This window comes from Ovis aries, chromosome 14, assembly GCF_016772045.2.
Source record: "Ovis aries strain OAR_USU_Benz2616 breed Rambouillet chromosome 14, ARS-UI_Ramb_v3.0, whole genome shotgun sequence".
In the NCBI taxonomy this organism is placed as follows: domain Eukaryota; kingdom Metazoa; phylum Chordata; class Mammalia; order Artiodactyla; family Bovidae; genus Ovis; species Ovis aries.
In genome coordinates this window covers 23,567,764-23,586,384 of record NC_056067.1, presented here as the reverse complement: position 1 = coordinate 23,586,384, position 18,621 = coordinate 23,567,764, and the positions used below count along the sequence as shown (strand labels likewise).

At 48.9% G+C, this 18,621-nt stretch overlaps 2 protein-coding genes across 2 annotated transcripts in view; one reads left to right on the top strand and one right to left on the bottom strand.

Moving 5' to 3' along the window:
• BBS2 (Bardet-Biedl syndrome 2) overlaps positions 1 to 18,621 on the bottom strand; it is a 109,697-nt gene that overhangs the window by 59,896 nt on the left and 31,180 nt on the right. The gene's annotated exons all lie outside the window — the stretch shown is intronic.
• Positions 12,016 to 14,602, top strand: MT4 (metallothionein 4). Its single transcript, XM_027977855.3, has 3 exons — positions 12,016 to 12,101; positions 13,755 to 13,820; positions 14,345 to 14,602. The coding sequence occupies exons 1-3, from the start codon at positions 12,071 to 12,073 to the stop codon at positions 14,434 to 14,436; spliced, it is 189 nt and encodes a 62-aa protein (XP_027833656.1). The 5' UTR covers positions 12,016 to 12,070; the 3' UTR covers positions 14,437 to 14,602.

Here is an 18,621-nt window from a genome sequence, read left to right as displayed (position 1 = left end):
GAAGGGCCTGTTCAAACAGAAGTCCCTAGACCTGAAGGGTTTTGAAACTGCAGAAAATGTTGGTCTGGCGAGCCTTCTGTTGGGAGAACATGCCGCTGGGGCTGCAAGGCCTGGGCTGCTGAATTCCCTCCCACATCTTTGGAGGGAAAGCACAGCTACAAGTGCCTGCAGACAATTAATAATTGTTGAAATTTCTCCAAAAAGTGACTTTGATCCCAAAGCTGTAGATACAAACTGCTTTGGGTGGGGTTGGGGGGGGGGGTGGGTGTTGGCAGAGGGGACTTCCCCTCTAGAAATCTAAGAAACAGAGATCTTCTAAACAAGCTGTCTCAGGACTTCCCTGGCAGTCCAGTGGTTACCACTCTGAGCTTCCAATGCAAGGGACGCAGGTTCGATCCCTGGTCAGGGACTAAGATTCCACATGCCACATGGCATGGCCAATCAAAAACTGTCTCTTTATGCACACCTAGAACAGAGTTGAGAGAGGCCCTAGTGGTCATCTAGCAATGACCACCCCCTCATTGTTTCAAGTAGCCTGTGGCCCAGGGCTGGGAAGTGACCTTGTGAGTGAGCAATCCCAGTGAGTGAGTTTAGAGACACTCAGTTGCCCTGACTTCCTGGCTTCTTGCACTAAGAGAGAAAAACAGAAGAAACAAGAGAAAGGGTGAGATGTGAGAGGACAAACGGGGAGTGAGAGAAGAGGAGGAGAAGGGAGGAAGAGAAAGAAGGAAGGAAAGCAGGAGAAGAGATGGAGAGAAAGGAAAGCAGGAGAAACGGAGAGTGAGAGAAGTTTACTTCACCATCTGACCATGCTGGCCTGTGATGCTCACCAGCGGCTTCTTCCCTGGTGCCTCACCTTGCCAATGACACAATAAATCTTCTCTGCACCCTTGGGTGAGGCAGGAGGCACTGTGGGGGGCCTTCAGAATTTGCTTACCCCAAGCAGGAGGTTCTGCAAATGGCCTCACTCCACAGACACCTAAGAGATGTCAAAGGCCCTGGGAAGTTTCCCTCCTCAATTCATCATCTGGCCCAGCGGATCTGCACTGTGGATGAAATGGTGGCTAGGGCACTTCCCCTTTGGGATCTCAGACTCCCAATCTGTAAATGGGGTTGGGACTGAGACAAAGTCTGGCCCACACAATTGCCCTTACAGCTCTGGCATTCTAGAATGACCTTCATTCCAGGAATTCTGCTTCCTCCTTTTCTCGAGGACCATTACAAAGCAAACCCAAAATGCCTCGCTAGGAATCAATTTCAGCCGGAATGAAGGGTTTCTAAAGTAAGAGGATAAAGTGCAGGAGCCTGATATGAGCTTTGTCGAGGGGTCCCCAGTGGGCCTACAGAAGACTCGAAGGCTGCAGATACAGCTGCGTCAGCCACCCCGCCCCCTCCTCCCCAACTTGAGTCTATCCTTCCTGGGGGTTCATCAGGATGTTCATCTTCCTCATCAACCAAGGTCACCATGAGCCTCCTGAATGGGGGAATCATTAAACAAAATCAGAAATGTGGAAAGACACAGACCTGCCACGTGTTTGGGAAAATGATATGTAGACTGATCCCGAAGCAGATGGCTCAGCACTCCTTACCGAGTGATTGTGGAATGCAGCGTTTGAGGAAGAAGAGCGGACCACGTAGAGGAGACCTGAGGGGCCACGAGTCTTATGATATTATGCTCAGCCTCATTAGGGAACTGCAAACCAGCAGCCAAGGAAATGCCATTTCACATCTGTCAGACTGGCAAAAATGAAGTCTGGCAGCCCTGAGTATCAACAAGGCCGTGGAGAACTGGACACCTGAGTGCACTGGTCATGGGATTGTAAACCCCTGCGGTGAGCAATTTGGAAAGACCTAGTAAAGCAGAACAAGGCTGTCCCCTTCAATCCTGTAAGTCCCCTCCTAGGTACACCCCCTAGAGAAACCCTGGCACATTTCACGAACAGAAACACGTTCGCATGGATATTTACTGCAGCGGTGTTTACAACAATGCCAAAGTAGACAGGAACGTACAAAGCCATCAGCTGGACAAATTGTGAAGTAGTCATGTAGTAGAATAAGATAAAGCAGCTAAAACCATAAATTTCAAAACGCTGAGCCAAAAAAGTAAAAAAAAAAAAAAAATTGTATAAGGCTACATTGAGAATGATGTCATTTTATGGAAGGTTTATAAACCTGTAAAACAAGAGTATGTAATTTTTATAGATGTGTACCTATGCAGTAAAAGCAAGAAAACATGCATGGGCATGATAAACACCTCATGAGATTAGTTCCTGGGTTTGGTGGGGGAGTAAGAATGAGATATGGAAAGTTTACACAGGCAGTTTCTACTCTGATTATTTTGTTCCTTTGAAAATTAAAGTGAACAGAACTTGTTAATATCTGATAACATTGGAAGGTTCTGTGTTTAATTTTCTGTTATCTGTTTTTGAAATCATTTCAAATTTTAAGAATACTTTTAAAAAGAGAAAACAACACTATGGAGAACAGTATGGAGGTTCCTTGAAAAACTGAAAACAGAACTCCCGTATGATCCAGGGATCCCACTCCCGGACACGTGTCCAGAGAAAACCACAATTCAAGAAGACATACACAGCCCAGTGCTCACGACAGCACTCTTTATAATAGCCAAGACGTGGTAGCAGTCCAAATGTCCATCAGTAGAGGAATAAAGATGTGGTATACATCATGATTGAATATTACGCAGTTATGCAGAATGAAATAATGCCATTTGCAGTAATATGGATGGACCTCGAGATTATCACACTATGTGAAATAAGTCAGAGAAAAAATAAATATATGATCTATATGTGGAATCTAAAAAAATGATGATACTAATCAACTTATTTTTAAACAGAAACAGACTCCCAGACTTTGAAAACAAATTTATGCTTACCAAAGGGGAAATATTGGGTTGAAGGGGAGGAGGGATAAATTAGGATCTTGGGATTAACACATACAGACTGCTATATATATGGGTTTTTCTGGTGGCTCAGCAGTAGAGAACCCATCTGCCAATGCAGGAGATGTCAGAGACGCAAGTTCGATCCCTTGGTCAAGAAGATCCTCTGGACCCCTGGAGGAGGGCATGGCAACCCACTCCAGTGTTCTTGCCTTGGAGAATCCCCACGGACAGAGGAGCCCTGGCCGGCTACAGGCCATAGGATCGCACAGAGCTGGACATGACTGAAGCACTACTATACATAAAATAGATAATCAATACGGACCTACTATTAAGCACAGGGAACTCTACTCGATATTCTGTAATAAACTGTATGAGAAAAGAATCTGATACAGCGTGGATATATGTAAACCTGAATCAGTTTGCTCTACACTTGCAACCTACACAACATTGTTAATCAACTCTAATATAAAAATTCTGAAGTGCTATTTAGATTCACATGTAGTGGATTTATTACTGTTATTTTAAAGAATAAAGAAATGTTTTGAAACAACATTTTGAAACAGAAGAAAACAAGAAAGCACATTGGGCCTGAGATCTAATTGGGATTCCAGGGGCATATTTGGAAGGTCCCACTGTTCCCTGGGGCAAGGCCATTAACCTGGAAGGCATGGCTCATGTCACCAGTGATCCAACTGGTTCTAGCTATAACAACTGCCTCCCCCAGTCCCCAGATAAAATCATTATAAGAGCAATGGCGTGGGGAGGTGGGTGGGATGTATAAGATAAAATGAATTTTAAAAAGAAGAGCTGCCCTATTTAAACGGGGGTGGGGGGGTAGACAGGAAAGGGACCTAGAATCCCACCTGCAGCAGCCCCAGCCAGACACCTCCATGAAGCCCTAGGGTTCTGGGCCTCCCATGCAAACACCTCGAATTCAGCTCCAGTGTTCCATGAAGGACCCAGCGGTCACCTAGATGGGGAGAAATGAAGGGCTGAGACCAGGATGAGGCAAGGGAGGCACCTCGGGGACGACATTTAGGGAAGTACTCACTCCCGGGGTCATTCCTGTGCCACGTCCTCACGGAAACCCTGCCTGCCTTCTCCCTTTCTGGCAGCTACCAACACGCTTGCTGCCCCTCTTGGAAAGCAAGTTCGTGAGGACCAGGCCCTGTGTCTGGCTCAGTGACTCCATCCAGAGGGAGAACCCAAAGCTGAGCACATAGGAGGCCCTGAATATGTTTGCTGAATAACTGATTGAGGGAAGGAAGGGAGGAAGAGGGGTGGAGAGGATAAGATAAGGAAGGATGGACAGAGGAGAGCCCCCTGAGCCCTCTCCAAAGGCCAGCCAACCTGGACCAGCCACCGCGCTGCTGGGGGCCGTGAGCGTGAGCACTTGTCGGCTTTGGCTGTACTCATCCTCCCTTGGGGCCGTGTGCAAAAGCAGATGGTTTCACTTGCCCAGTGGGTACTGAATTACAGCTGTGGGGCTGGAGTCCTATGTAATTAGCCAGCAGCCGCCAGCCCTGCAGAGTCTGTGACGCCTGCCCAGGGCGCAGGTGGTTGGGCACCCAGCAAGCTAGCTCCTAATTAGCGGTGGCCTGCTTTTTTACAGTCCACAGTGCTGGTACCCACCTCCTCCCAGGCTGGTTTCCCCATGGGCTGTGGGGTTCTGTACTGGGGTTCCATGAGTGCAAATAGGGGCCAGAAAAGCAGAAGAGTGTGTGAGTGTGTGACAGTGTGAGTGTGTGTGTGTGTTGGTTGTGGGGACAGCACTTTTCAGAACTCTCCTGGTGTGTGTGTGTTGGCTGTGGGAAGAGCATTTCTCAGAACTATCCTGAGAGAAGACAGCCCCAGCCACCCTTGTCTGTACAGCTTGCTCCAGGTCTCTGCCTGTCTCTCTCCCTTTCTCTCACACGTAACACACATTGTTACCTTAGGTGATCGAACAAATCTTTGGAAAAAACATAAAGGAAATGGGAAGAACCTTCGAGTTTGTCAAAATCTACAGAACCTCTTCTGCTGCTAAGAGCTTTAAAAATGCCCTCAGGACAGTCTTCAGAGCTTGGATCACACAGAGGAATGCATCTCGTGACCCCAACAGGGGAGGCGTAATCAGCACATGGGGGTAGGGGCTGCCCAACCAGCCTCCCACCCCAAAGCCCAACTGCCAGGGTGTGGGGCTCTGTGTGGGGGTTCACCCCTCTGCGCCATGCTTCTTCATCTTCTGTAACACAGATGCTGGCCCCTTATATTCTCCATGGCTTCCTACTTCTCCTTTGATCTTTCTACCCTAGAATCTCCTGTCCTGCTCTATCTCGCTCCTAAAGATGCCAGCCTCAAGTTTGGAAAGGTGACAGGCCTTACCAAAGCACCGAGGCTGAACTCCAGGCACATCTGACTCTGATTTAAGCTGCCTATCAATAGGTCATTCCACTGTAAATGTGAAATCTTTTTTAAACACTTATTTCTTTAAAAAAAAAAAAATTTTTTTTTTTTTTTTTTTTTTAATGTGACTGCCCTGGGTCTTAGCTGTAGCATGTGGGATCTAGCTCCCTGACCAGGAATCACACCTAGGCCCTCTGTATTGGGAGCATGGACCCTCAGCCACTGGCCCACCAGGGAAGTCTCATAAGCATGAAATCTTAACGATACCTACCACTCTTCAAGCACGTGGTGTGTTAAATGCCTTATCTTCATTTTCTTGTAATCCTCACCACAGTTCCATGAGTAGACCCAGTTATCTCCATTTCTTAGTGGAGGTTCCCAGAGATAAGGGAACTTGCCTGAGGTTGTATGGCAAGCAGATGGAGGAGCCAGAGTGGAAACCATGGGTGAAGGTCAGGAGCCCACTATGCTCTCTCTTGCTAGAGTGTAACAGACTAATGAGACGTGAAGTCAGTGTGAGGACCACTAGACCAGGGCTTACCTTCTGGATGTTAATGAACGGTAAAGTTGGGAGGCAGAGACATGCAAATTATACCTCAGGGAAGTATCATTGCACATCACACTTATCAGATAGGCAAACATTTCAAAGTCTGAATACAGGAAGTACTAAAGGAGGAGGTAGGGAGATGGTGAATCTCAGAAATTGTTAGAGAGAGTGCAAATTAACATCTTTGGAGAGGAGTTGCCCCTTATAACCTAGCCATCCTCCTTCCAGGGATGAGTGAGGCTTGTACACTCATGTACATGATATGAGTGGAGATGTTCCTTGCAGCATCTTTATTTTTTCAATTTTTTAGCCCATACTGTGCAGCATGTAGAATCTTAGTTCCCTAACCAGAGATTGAATCTGTGCCCCCAGCAGTGGGAGTGCAGATTATTAACCACTGGACCACCAGGGAAGTCCCATAGCAGCACTTTTTTTAAAAGAAATATTTTATTTTTATTTATTTTGGCTCTACCATGTGACTTGTGGGATCTTAGTTCCCCGACTAGGTATCAAACCCAGGCCTTGAACTGGGAAAGTGCAGAGTCCTAACTACTGGACAACCAGGGAATTCCCCAGCAGCATTCTCATAATAAAGAAAATGTGGTAGAAAGGGCCCAAGTCAGATGCGAGAAAGCCAGTCAAGAAATGAGTGCTCAATCTTCATAGGAGGTGATGGAGGCAGATAAGACGCTGCTCTGGTTGGAAGTGAGGCAGGCAGCAAGAGCTCACTGGGGAGTTAGAGATGCTATTTGATGGCTATGTGGAGATGTCAAGTAGCAGCCGGAAATACAAGCCTGCCGCTCAAAAGAGAGGCCCGGGCTGGGAATGCGAGTGGGGAGTTACCAGCAAGAGGTGGTATTTGAAGCCACAATCCTGTTAATTTTTTATGTCTTACAAATAAAAGAGCTGAAGCAAATGTGACAATGTTGACATCTGTTAATTCTGGGTGGTAGACACAGGGATGTTTGTAGTACTATTCTTTGTACTTTTTAGTGTGCTTGAACTTCTATAATAAAATTAATTAATAAAGAGTATAGAAAACCACAAGGTTCCAAACTGCTCAACAGTTCTGTCATGCGTGCCTCAGACCTCGGGAGTAGGTGCTGGTAGTGAGTCAGGGAGCCATGTTCAAATCTCCCCTGCCACCAGCCTAAGTTAGGTGACCAAGGTTGACCCTGTCACTCTGGGCCTCTGTTTTCCCAGTGGGGTAAGAAGCTGGCCCGTGACTTCTCAGGGTTCTCCCAGCGCTGACCATGTCGATTCAAGCTGGTGGCCTCTGGGGTCCCTGCCTGCTTTTGTCCACCCACATCTTATGTCTAGTCCTATAGAGGAAGCCAGAAATACTCAATAAGACAGCCTCATAGGCGGAAGGTCAACTCGGACTCCAAACAGATACAAACTGCTGCCAGGGAAGTCAGAAAAAAAAGATAATGCCCCATGGTCCCCATGCCCTGAGATCCAAAAGGAATTAGGCTGAGCTTAAAAGTTGGGAACGCAGAGACTAAAACTCTCCACAATATTTACTGCTGATGAATGCACCCCACAGAGCCTGAAATGAATGGGTGAGCGGCTGAACCAGTTGTAATAGACACAGATAAGAATAATAGTAATAGTGAAATAATGATAATACTTGTGTCAGATTCTGAATTAAGGGCTAAATATACATTTGCTCATTTCAGTCTCGCAGTGAGAGTGCCCTGGGGTTATGATTTTCATGAGCTACACTTTTGCCGATGAGGGAACTGGAGCTCAGAGAGGTTAAGCAACTTGCCCCAAATCAGGCAGCGGGAATTCCCTGGTGGCACAGTGGGTAAGAATTTGCCTGCCAATGCGGGGGATACCGGTTCAATCCCTGGTCTGGGAAAATCCCACATGCCGAGGAGCATACAAAACCTGTGTACCACAACTACTGAGCCTGTGCTCCACGAAAAGAGAAGCTACCACAATGAGCGGCTGGCACACCGCAACGAAGGGTAGCCCTCACTCACCGCAACTAGCAAAAGCCTGCACAAAGCAACGAAGACCCAGCACAGCCAAAAAATTAAATAAGTAAACACAAATTATTTTTTAAAAATCATACAGCAAAGGAAGAGAACCAGGATTAGGGCCCAGGGAGCATGACTCCAGATCACAAGCTCTGGCCCACTCTCAGTGAGCGAAGAGGCCCTTTGTCTATTCAACAAGAGCCAGAAAAGGCAGCCCACATGTAACTCTATGAATTGAGTCATTTACTCACCATCAGCTCATAGATATTCATCAAACACCCACTGCATGGGCAGCACTCAGTGTGCCTGGCCACACGGAGGCCGAGATGCGTAAGCACGGCATCTGTTCGTGAGAAGCCTGTGGTCCGGAGAGAGGTCAGTCTATAAACCAACATAATAAAACCTGCAGGTAGCTCCAGGCTGCCCCTGGGGGGACGCCCATGTCCAGAGGGGCCCTGTGTGGGGAAGCGTGGTGACCTGAGAGGGGTGTGCAGTGACGACAGCGCAGCATCTGCATCTACCATCAGCACCAAGGCCCACCCTCTCCTCCCCCAGTCCCTGAGTCCCAGAACTTCCGGCAGAAACTGCTGGGTGCAGGACAGCAGGTGTCTAGCTAGGACTTCTCAAGCGGTATTAGTGGTAAAGAACCCACCTGCCGATGCAGGAGATGTAAGAGATGCAAGTTCAATCCCTGGGTGGGGAAGACCCCCTGGAGGAGGAAGTGGCAGCCCGCTCCAGTATGCTTGCCTGGGGAATCCCAAGGGCAGAGCAGCCTGGCGGGCTACGGTCCATGGGGTCCCAAAGAGTCAGACACGACTGAGTGAGCACACACAGCTTTGACGTTCGTGGAAGGGGGAGAAGATGATGACCCTGTCATTTTAGGCTAACAGGTGGTATGTTAGCTTCTTCTGCGGAAAAGTCCATTACCTTGTTCTGAGAAAACAACTTTCCCATCCGTATGGAGAGGCCAGCAGTGGAGGGGGAGATATTTAGGGCTCAATGGTGGCCACAGAAGGACTACTTGGGCAGGCCTGCTTCTTTACAGAGAAGTTCTTACCTCAGGATCCCTGGAGGGTGGGGGAGGAGGCCCTGCAATGGGATTCAGGAGATCCACAAATCCTTGGAACTTGTGAGGAAAAATGTGCATTTTTAGGAGGCTGAGATTTGTGCTGATTTGTGAAATTTGTGTTGATTAGGGGGCTTCCCAGGTGGCACTGCTGCTGCTGCTAAGTCGCTTCAGTTGTGTCCGACTCTTGCGCCCCCATAGACAGCAGCCCACCAGGCTCCCCCGTCCCTGGGATTCTCCAGGCAAGAACACTGGAGTGGGTTGCCATTTCCTTCTCCAATGCATGAAAGTGAAAAGTCAAAGTGAAGTCGCTCAGTCGTGTCCGACTCTTCACGACCCCATGGACTGCAGCCCACCAGGCTCCTCCGTCCATGGGATTTTCCAGGCAAGAGTACTGGAGTGGGGTGCCATTGCCTTCTCCGCAGGTGGCACTAGTGGTAAGAACCCACCTGCCAGTGCAGGAGATGTGAGATGCGGGCTCGATCCCTGAGTCAGGAAGATCCCCTGGAGGAGGGCATGGCTACCCACTCCAGTATTCTTGCCTGGAGAATCCCATGGACAGAGGAGTCTGGTGCGCTATGGTCCACAGGATCACAAAGATGGGACATGTCTGAAGCAACTGAGCACGCATGCAGGTTCTGGCTAGAACTTTCATCAGACTTTCAAAGCGCCTCTGGAATCCCCCCAAAAGGCTAAAGATCACATCTCTGAAGAAATACAGGCATCTCTCAGTATCCTGGTGGGTGCCAGATCCACAGATGGTGAAATCCTGGGGATCTGTGGGAGAGGGTAAGTTACATTCCACCTTCAGCAGCCTCAGGTTCCACCGCTGCGGGAATGGAGAAGGAGTTGTATCTATTTTCTAAGCGCAGATTTAAGTTATGCCCTCCAGCCATGCCACGTTCCAGAGGTGGTATGTGTGTTCTTGCTTTCCTGTTGCCCTGCAGAGATCAGGAGCTGAGACCCAGAAGATGGCCCAAAGGGCAGAGGGGCCCCTGGATGTGCGTCCCTAGGGCCTAGGGGCCTCCATGAAACAGGATCTCGACAGCCCAGGTGCAGTCACAGGCACTCTCCTGCCCGATGGTACACATGGTTGTTTCAATCCACACAGCCCAGAAACTGGGAAACACTGTCATGCTTGGTGATTGGATTTTGATACTATCATTTAGTTGGGGCCTTAAGCAACACTGCAGTGTCAGTCATCCAAGGAAGAAGCAACTCCCGGCTCAAGAGTAAGCAGAGAGGAGAGGTGGCTTAGATAGGGGGAAGGGAAGTCCTTTCCTTTTTCTAGGTTCACTTAGTTGGACCAGACCCTCTAAGGCATTCGTATCTGCTACAGGGGACACCCAAGAGTGGGGGGCGGGAAAGAAGCTGGGCCTGTGAAGAGATGGGCGGGGACTGAGCAGGAAATCCAAGCATGAGGAGACAGATCCAGCCTCTGGACTCAAAGCGCAGCCCTGCCCAGTCATGGGTTTCCTGGGATGAGATGGCCTGCTGACCTTCTGTGCCGTTAGCTCTGTTTTTACTCACCCCCTGGCTGACAGTGTCCAGACAGTGCTGGCCCTTGGAAGGTGCTGAATGAATGAATGGGCCTGGATTCCCTGCTAGGGGCTGTGAACTCCTTTTGGGCAGCGGCCTCCTGGGGATCACTGCAATGTGGCCCCTACCTACCCCTCCCCAGTGCCCCGATGACCATGGGCTGCTCACCAGCTCTCAGCTCAAACATGGCTCCATGGGTCAGACTGTGGCCCCAGCGATCCTTGTGGATGAGGAATGGAGACCCCACTAACCTACAAGTAAGAGGAACTACCTTCCCTGGTTGTGGCCAGAATGGCTCTTTGGCCTTTCAGGATGAGGAGAAGAGGGCAAGACCAGAGGAGGCTAGTCCTGGGCCCCTACTAATGTTTAATGGGCAGCACAAGAATATAAGTGGGGGTCCACACACTACCAGGTGAAAACATTTGAAAGCTATAATCAAATACATCAAACACATTCTATTCCCCAATCTTAACAAAGAGCTTCATCGCAACCTAGAATGCAGGGGTGCCGAGAGATCTGCCCTGTGGCCCCCAGCCCCAATCTGTGGCCCATCTCCCTTCTCTCCTCACCCCAGCTCCTTCCCTCCACACCCCTGCAGGCACCAGCCCACACATTCAAACTCTGCCTGTACCCCCAGCAAACAGCCACCCTTGGCCATCCCTCAGGCTCCAGGGACACACACTGGCTACAGATCTGCCCATGGAAGTCTGGGGGGGGAGAACTGAGCAAATCCTTAGAAGGAAGCAGGCTTGGGATGATAGAAAATTCCAGAATCCAGGAAGCTCCAGGTGCGGTCTAGAAAGAGAGGTTATAGGCTCTGGGTGGGCACTTGCTCATGACTTTGGGGGGCGGTGAGTAAGAGGGGAGAGGTCTTGAGTGGAACCATCAAAAGCCAGGGTCCAGGTAGAGGCCCCCACCTTCCCGTGGTAAGGGCTTCTACAGTCAACCAGGGGGCAGAGAATGAGACCTGGGCCAGGGTAGGAACAGCCCCTGTGAAAGAGGGAACAGAAAGAGCAGGTAATGGACTTCTCTAGCCGTCCCATGGTATAGAATCTGCCTGCCAATACAGTGGACCTGGGTTCGATCCCAGATCCAGGAAGATCCCACATGTTGTGGGGCAAATAAGCCCAGGTTCTACAGCCATTGAGCCGGTGCTCTGCCAACAAGAGAACCCACTGCAATGAGAAGCCCCTGCTCCACAACTAGAGAGTAGCCCCTCCTCTCTGCAACGAGAGAAAGTTCACACAGCAATGAAGACCCAGCACAGCCAAAACTAAAAATGAATAAAATTTTAAGAGAGAAATGGCAAGTAACAGCACATGAAGGATTTGGAGACGAGACATAGGTAACTCCATATGTGATTGCGATTTGAGCTTGAGTCTGGCTCCCTGACACCTTGGCGGGTGGGCAGGTACAGCCACCTGCACTCCTTGTGAAAAGCTGCCTAGATGACTGCACGGCTCACCTTCTCCTCTGCCAACCCCCAGCCCATGGCTGGGCCGTGTGCAGGGCGTCTGGCCCCAGGGAGAGGTGGGGTGAGCCCAGGTCTACACCCACATGGCTATAAATAAGGAGCCTCTGGTGACTGCTCATCAGCCTCCCTTCCCCAGCTGTGACCACGCCGGAGCCTCTCAGCCGCTTGGACCATGGACTCCGGGGAATGCACCTGCATGTCTGGTGAGTAAGGATGCCCGCCCTGGGATTCTGTGACCTCTCACCAGTTCCCTGCAAAGAGGCTGCAGGCCTGGGGTCAATGCTTCTCTTCTTCCAATTAGAGGCACCAATGGGGCTTGTCTCAGACTGGCCACCTCTGGGGCAGCAGCCGCTCTCTGCTGGATACCAGCTTGTTTTACTAGAATTAATAACCTGGCTTAGGAATGACCATCAGAGGACCTAGGGGCAAGCCCCTGAGGGCAGCCACCGGGGCAGAAGGGAAAGAGCTCTGGCCCAGGGCAATCTGCTTTTGCTTCATTGCTTCCATCCACTCCTGATACTTATTTCCAAGCCTCAGTTTCTTCATCTGAAAACTAGGGTTACTCATTCCCAGCTGCGCACCTTCCAGGGTGGCTGTGAAAGTGCTAAAATCATGAAGCTTTTGCAGATGTCAGGGGAGTTATTAGAAGCATATGTGAACTCCTGAGTCTGAAAACTGCTTAATTCCACGGAGGCCTGTTGGCCAGGAGAAGCGAGGTTGGGGTTCAGAGCCACCTTGGGTTTTGTGACCTTCAGAAATGGTATCAAGAAATCTCACAAGCTTCCCTGGTCTGTCCCCAAAATTTGCCCAAAAGTTTACAGAAGCTTCCAGTATCTTGATACTCAAAGCAGTAAGTAAGATGATTTTTTTTAATATAGATGATTTAATGATATGGAAACAAGTAGCATCTGTGGCTCTTGCTTTGGGCTTGTTTATAGTCTTTGCTCTTCCTCCTACCCATTTAGGATTTCATCTTGCCTGATACCTTGAAAATGTGAGGATGGTACTAAGGGCTTTGACAGTCCCCAGAGGACCTTGGACAGTGTTAGTTGCTCAGTTGTGTCCAGCTCTTTGCAACCTCATAGACTGTAGCCTGTCAGGCTCCTCTGTCCATGGGATTCTCCAGGCAGGAATACTGGAGTGGGCCACCATTCCCTTCCCAAGTCTCCTGCATTGCTGGCAGATTCGTTACCATCTGAGCCACCAGGGAAGCCCATTGGCCTAACCTGCTGCTGCTGCTGCCTCCGCCAAGTCGCTTCAGTAGTGTCCAACTCTGTGCGACCCCATAGACGGCAGCCCATCAGGCTCCCTGTCCCTGGGATTCTTCAGCACAAGAACATTGGAGTGGGTTGCCATTTCCTTCTCCAATACATGAAAGTGAAAAGTGAAAGTGAAGTCGCTCAGTTGTGCCCGACTCTTAGCGACACCATGGACTGCAGCCCACCAGGCTCCTCTGTCCATGGGATTGTCCAGGCAAGGGTACTGGAGTGGGGTGCCATTGCCTTCTCCATTGGCCTAACCTAGTTGTTCTCAAACCTGATGGTACATCAGAATCATCTGGGTTGCTTTTGAAAAATACTGACTCCCTTTCCCCACCCAGAGCTATGAATCAGAATGCATCTTAATGAGTACCCCTGGGGATGCTGATGTAGCCTCCCAGTTTCCGACCATGCACTGTGACTGGGAACCACTGGATGGTCTTCACCCCTGGGGTGATTCTCAGCAGCCTCTTCACACTCTCGTCCAGCCTCTGTCCAAGGGCACCCCAGGCGCCCAGCACCACGATGGCCTGCGGCACGCCTGTGTGCCCCCTCCACCTTGACACTCATGTCTGCGGCTCTGCCCTTTCTTTTTAGGAGGAACCTGCGCCTGTGGAGACAACTGCAAATGCACAACTTGCAGCTGTAAAACGTGTCGAAAAAGTGAGTCTGGGGCCCACGGGCACTGCTGGCTGGGAGCTGGGGGAGTGTTTCTGCCATCCACCACTCCCCAGCCATGGCAGGATGGAGGGGTCCCTGGGTGCCTTTTTCCCATTCGGGAGAGATCTGAAATGAAAGCTGAGTCCCCTGGACTGCAGCCCACCTGAGGCATCCATTCCAGGGGTTTGGAGAGGAAGAGGGCTGAGAGAAGGTTCCAGCCAGCCCAGTAGTGACGGGGAAAGAGTACCAGCCTGGTGTTATGGATCGGCCACTGTCCAGTTGTCTCAGGCCAACCCTTTCCCCTCCCTGGCCTCTGATGGACTGTGGGTGACCCCTGAGGTTCCTTCCAGCTCTAAACATCCCACCACTTCCTGTCCCATTTTTTTTTTTTTTTTTGGCTTATGTGGATCAGAGCCTGTGTGTGACATGCTCTTCTTTTTCTACTTCCTGCTAAGTGGTGCAGGGGGAAGCGGTCAGATAAGGGTGATGACCCAAAGTTCATCTTGTCTGTCTCCTGTCCCTTTCAGGCTGCTGTCCTTGCTGCCCCCCGGGCTGTGCCAAGTGTGCCCGGGGCTGCATCTGCAAAGGGGCGTCAGACAAATGCAGCTGCTGCGCCTGAAATGCATCCGTCGTGCTGGTGACGAGGCCCGGGAAGCATGTGTACAGCTCATTAGCCAAGGAGTTTGAATGATTGTACAATAGGTTGTGCTTTTTATATATTTGCCCACGTTGGGTGTTGGTGACATTCACAGAAAGTGTTTGGAGCAATAAAGTTTTCACTCGTGGTTGTCTGATGACTCAGAGCAATGTTTTACCCCAACTCAGGAGGACCACGAAGGGCTAGCCCCGTGCAGATACGGCAGTCACCAGCCTGGACCCATTCAGCAGATGGCTGCTAACGCTGAGATCCTGCCACACTGCCTGAGGGTTTCCTCCTTCAGCCTGAGCTTGCGTGATGCATGCACAGGGCAGGCCACCCCTGGTAACAGCCCTCAACCAATCACAAACAGGACATAGTGGATTAGTACCTCCAGCATCTTTACAATCACGGTGGGACAAATCTGAGTCATGTTCTATACTGGCCCCCAACAGAAGTCCTCAGCAGCACTGAACTTCAGTAGCCCACGGAGGTAACCTGCTCACTAACATCCTCCTCGTTGGCTTTCTTCCTCTCTGCCTCATTTCTCCATTCTCCTGCCAGGGCCTCCTGGGATCCCCACCCAGAGAAACTGCCTGTACAGCATACACTTTTGGGGAAACCCAATCTTAGCCAGCCTCTCCTGGAATAGTGGAATAGTGTTGACCCCAAATGCTTTGTATGAATGGAGCTATTTAAGGGACTTCAGCATTGAACCATTGGAGAAGGAAATGGCAACCCACTCCAGTGTTCTTGCCTGGAGAATCCCAGGGATGATGGAGCCTGGTGGGCTGCCGTCTGTGGGGTTGCACAGAGTCGGACACGACTGAAGCAACTTAGCAGCAGCAGCAGCATTGAACCAGCAGTGAGCACGTAAGAAATCTGTACAGAGCTGAAGAAGATAGATCCCCAAGGCCAAAGCGCTGAGGGCATTAGCAGTTTAGTTGTCTGAATCCACCTTTAGCGCAGGGTGACTGGGCAGATATGGACTTTAACGTTGAGTGATGTTCTTGCATTTCACAGAGGTCAATGTGAAGAGACTGAGGCTATATCTCCCCCACCCCCTTCCCAGATTGCTGACACATGTATCAGAGCTTTCACTCCACCAGCACAATCCAATTAAGTTTAATGATAATGAGTCCTGCCACTTTGTACACTTAAATGCACCAGCCCCCGTGCTGAGCTGTGCACACACGTGCTCTTCATTTAATCCCTACAGTGGCCTTCCACATGGCCTTCCACATTGTGGGTGTGTGGAGGAATCTTTGATTTTTCTTTTTTCACACACACACACACATACACACCCTGGGAGACTTGACAAGTGTTTTCTCTTATAAACTCTCTCCCAAGTGTTTCTTTCCATTCAAGAAAGTAAAGCAGGTAGATGAAAAAATTAAAAGTTTAAACAACCAAAAAATAAAGTGACAAAAGAAAAACTGGATGAAACAGAAGGGGTTATAGAAAATATGGGAGACAAAGCAAAAATGTCACACACACCTCCACCATGGTGGCACTGCCCAAGACAGCCAAGACTCATGACTACTTTTTCTGATTCACTGAGCCTAGCACCATACCTGGGACCCCTTAGAGCAGGGGTCAAAAACACCCATAAAAATTCACTAACATCAATGAACCTTATTCTCCCTGAAAATACTCATATGTGGGTATGACCTCAGGCAATCTTACTTATGATGTTAGGGAGTTCATAGCCCCCAAAGCCATCTCTGGACCCCCAGGAAATCCTGATCAAGAAGCTATGGTTCACGACAGGGATGGGCTGGGATGAACTGGGAGACTGGGACGGACATGTACACACTACCATGTGTAAAATAGATAGCGAGCGGGAAGCTGCTGTAAACGCACGGGGAGCTCAGCTCAGTGCTCTGTGATGGCCTAGAGGGGTGGGATGGGGTGGGGTGGGAGGAGGTCCAAGGGGGAGGGGACATATGTGTACATATAGCCGCTTCACTTTGTTGGACAGCAGAGACTAACACTTCATTGTAAAGCAACTTTACAATTAAAAAAAATAAAAAAAAAAAGAATCTATGGTCCACGTGATCTGTTACTTAAAAGAAGGCACTCTAATGATAGATTAAAATACTGAGCCCAGTACCACCTTTGCATTACTTCAGTTAATCGTCACAACATGATTCCACGAGGTCAGTACTGTTATCAACCCCATTTTACAGGTGAGGAAACCAAGGAATATAGAGGTTAAATGACTTGCCCGAGACCCCCTGGCTAGTTGCGTAGAATTGAGATTTGAACCCAGGTCTGACAGACCCCAAAGCCATGTCCTGAGAGCAAGTGCAGGTGCGAAAAACAGCTTCCAGGCTGAAGTCCCCTACGCTGGCCCTGGGGGGGAAGTGGGATGAGTTCACACTCACCCATCTCACATCCTCAGCAGAGCAGAAGGTAAACTCACGGTTGGGGAGGGTGTTCGTCCATGCTGCCAAGGGCCTGAGACCAGAGCAGCCATCTGCACCACTGGCCTAGATCAAGGTGACCCAGAAGCAGGAGCAGGAAAGAATGAAGCCTTCTCCAAGGGTGTCCTGTGGGGCCAGGCTCAGCCAGCAAAACAAGGAGCAGGCCTTACTGTGTGCTTCCTGGCGCTGGGTGTTTTCATAAGCCACACTGTCATCCTTTCTGTTTGGAAATTATCTGGGGCCTGCCTGCGAAGACTCCCCGTCCACCCATGAATTGAGCTTTATTTATTTATTTTTTTAGTTTTTCCTTGATGCGACTTCATATTTTTTAATATAAATTTATTTATTTTAATTGGAGGCTAATTACTTTACAATATTCTATTGGTTTTGCCATACATTGACATGAATCCACCACGGGTGTACATGTGTTCCACCTCCCTCTCCATTCCATCCCTCTGGGTCATTCCAGTGCACCAGCCCTGAGCATCCTGTATCCTGCACCGAACCTGGACTAGTGATTCATTTCACATATGATATTATACATGTTTTAATGCTATTCTCCCAAATCACCCCACCCTCGCCCTCTCTCAGAGTCCAAAAGACTGTTCTATACATCTGTGTTCTTTTGCTATCTCGCATACAGGGTTATCATTACCATCTTTCCAAATTCCATATATATGTGTTAGTATACTGTATTGGTGTTTTTCTTTCTGGCTTACTTCACTCTGTATAATAGGCTCCAGTTTCATCCACCTCATTAGAACTGATTCAAATGTATTCTTTTTCATGGCTGAGTAATACTCCATTGTGTATATGTACCACAGCTTTCTTATCCACTCATCTGCTGATGGACATCTAGGTTGCTTCCATGTCCTGGCTATTATAAACAGTGCTGTGATGAACATTGGGGTACACGTGTCTCTTCCAATTCTGGTTTCCTCGGTGTATATGCCTAGCAGTGGGATTGCTGGGTCATATGGCAGTTCTATTTCCAGTTTTTAAGGAATCTCCACACTGTTCTCCATAGTGGCTGTACTAGTTTGCATTCCCATCAACAGTAAGAGGGCTCCCTTTTCTATACACCCTCTCCAGCATTTATTGTTTGTAGACTTTTGGATAGCAGCCATTCTGACTGGCGTGAAATGGTACCTCATTGTGGTTTTGATTTGCATTTCTCTGATAATGAGTGATGTTGAGCATCTTTTCATATGTTTGTTAGCCATCTGTATGTCTTCTCTGGAGAAATGTCTGTTTAGTTCTTTGGCCCATTTTTTTCATTGGGTCGTTTATTTTTCTGGAATTGAGCTGCAGGAGTTGCTTGTATATTTTTTAGATTAATTCTTTGTTAGTTGCTTCATTTGCTATTATTTTCTCCCATTGTGAAGGCTGTCTTTTCACCTTGCTTATAGGTTCCTTTGTTGTGCAAAAGTTTTTAAGTTTAATTAGGTCCCATTTGTTTATTTTTGCTTTTATTTCCAATATTCTGGGAGGTGGGTCATAGGAGATCCTGCTATGATTTATATCGGAGAGTGTTTTGCCTATGTTCTCCTCTAGGAGTTTTATAATTTCTGGTCTTACGTTTAGATCTTTAATCCATTTTGAGTTTATTTTTGTGTATGGTGTTAGAAAGTGTTCTGGGGGGGTGGTCCTAAGATGGCAAAGGAATAGGATGGGGAGACCACTTTGTCCCCCACAAATTCATCAAAAGAACATTTAAACGCTGAGTAAATTCCACAAAACA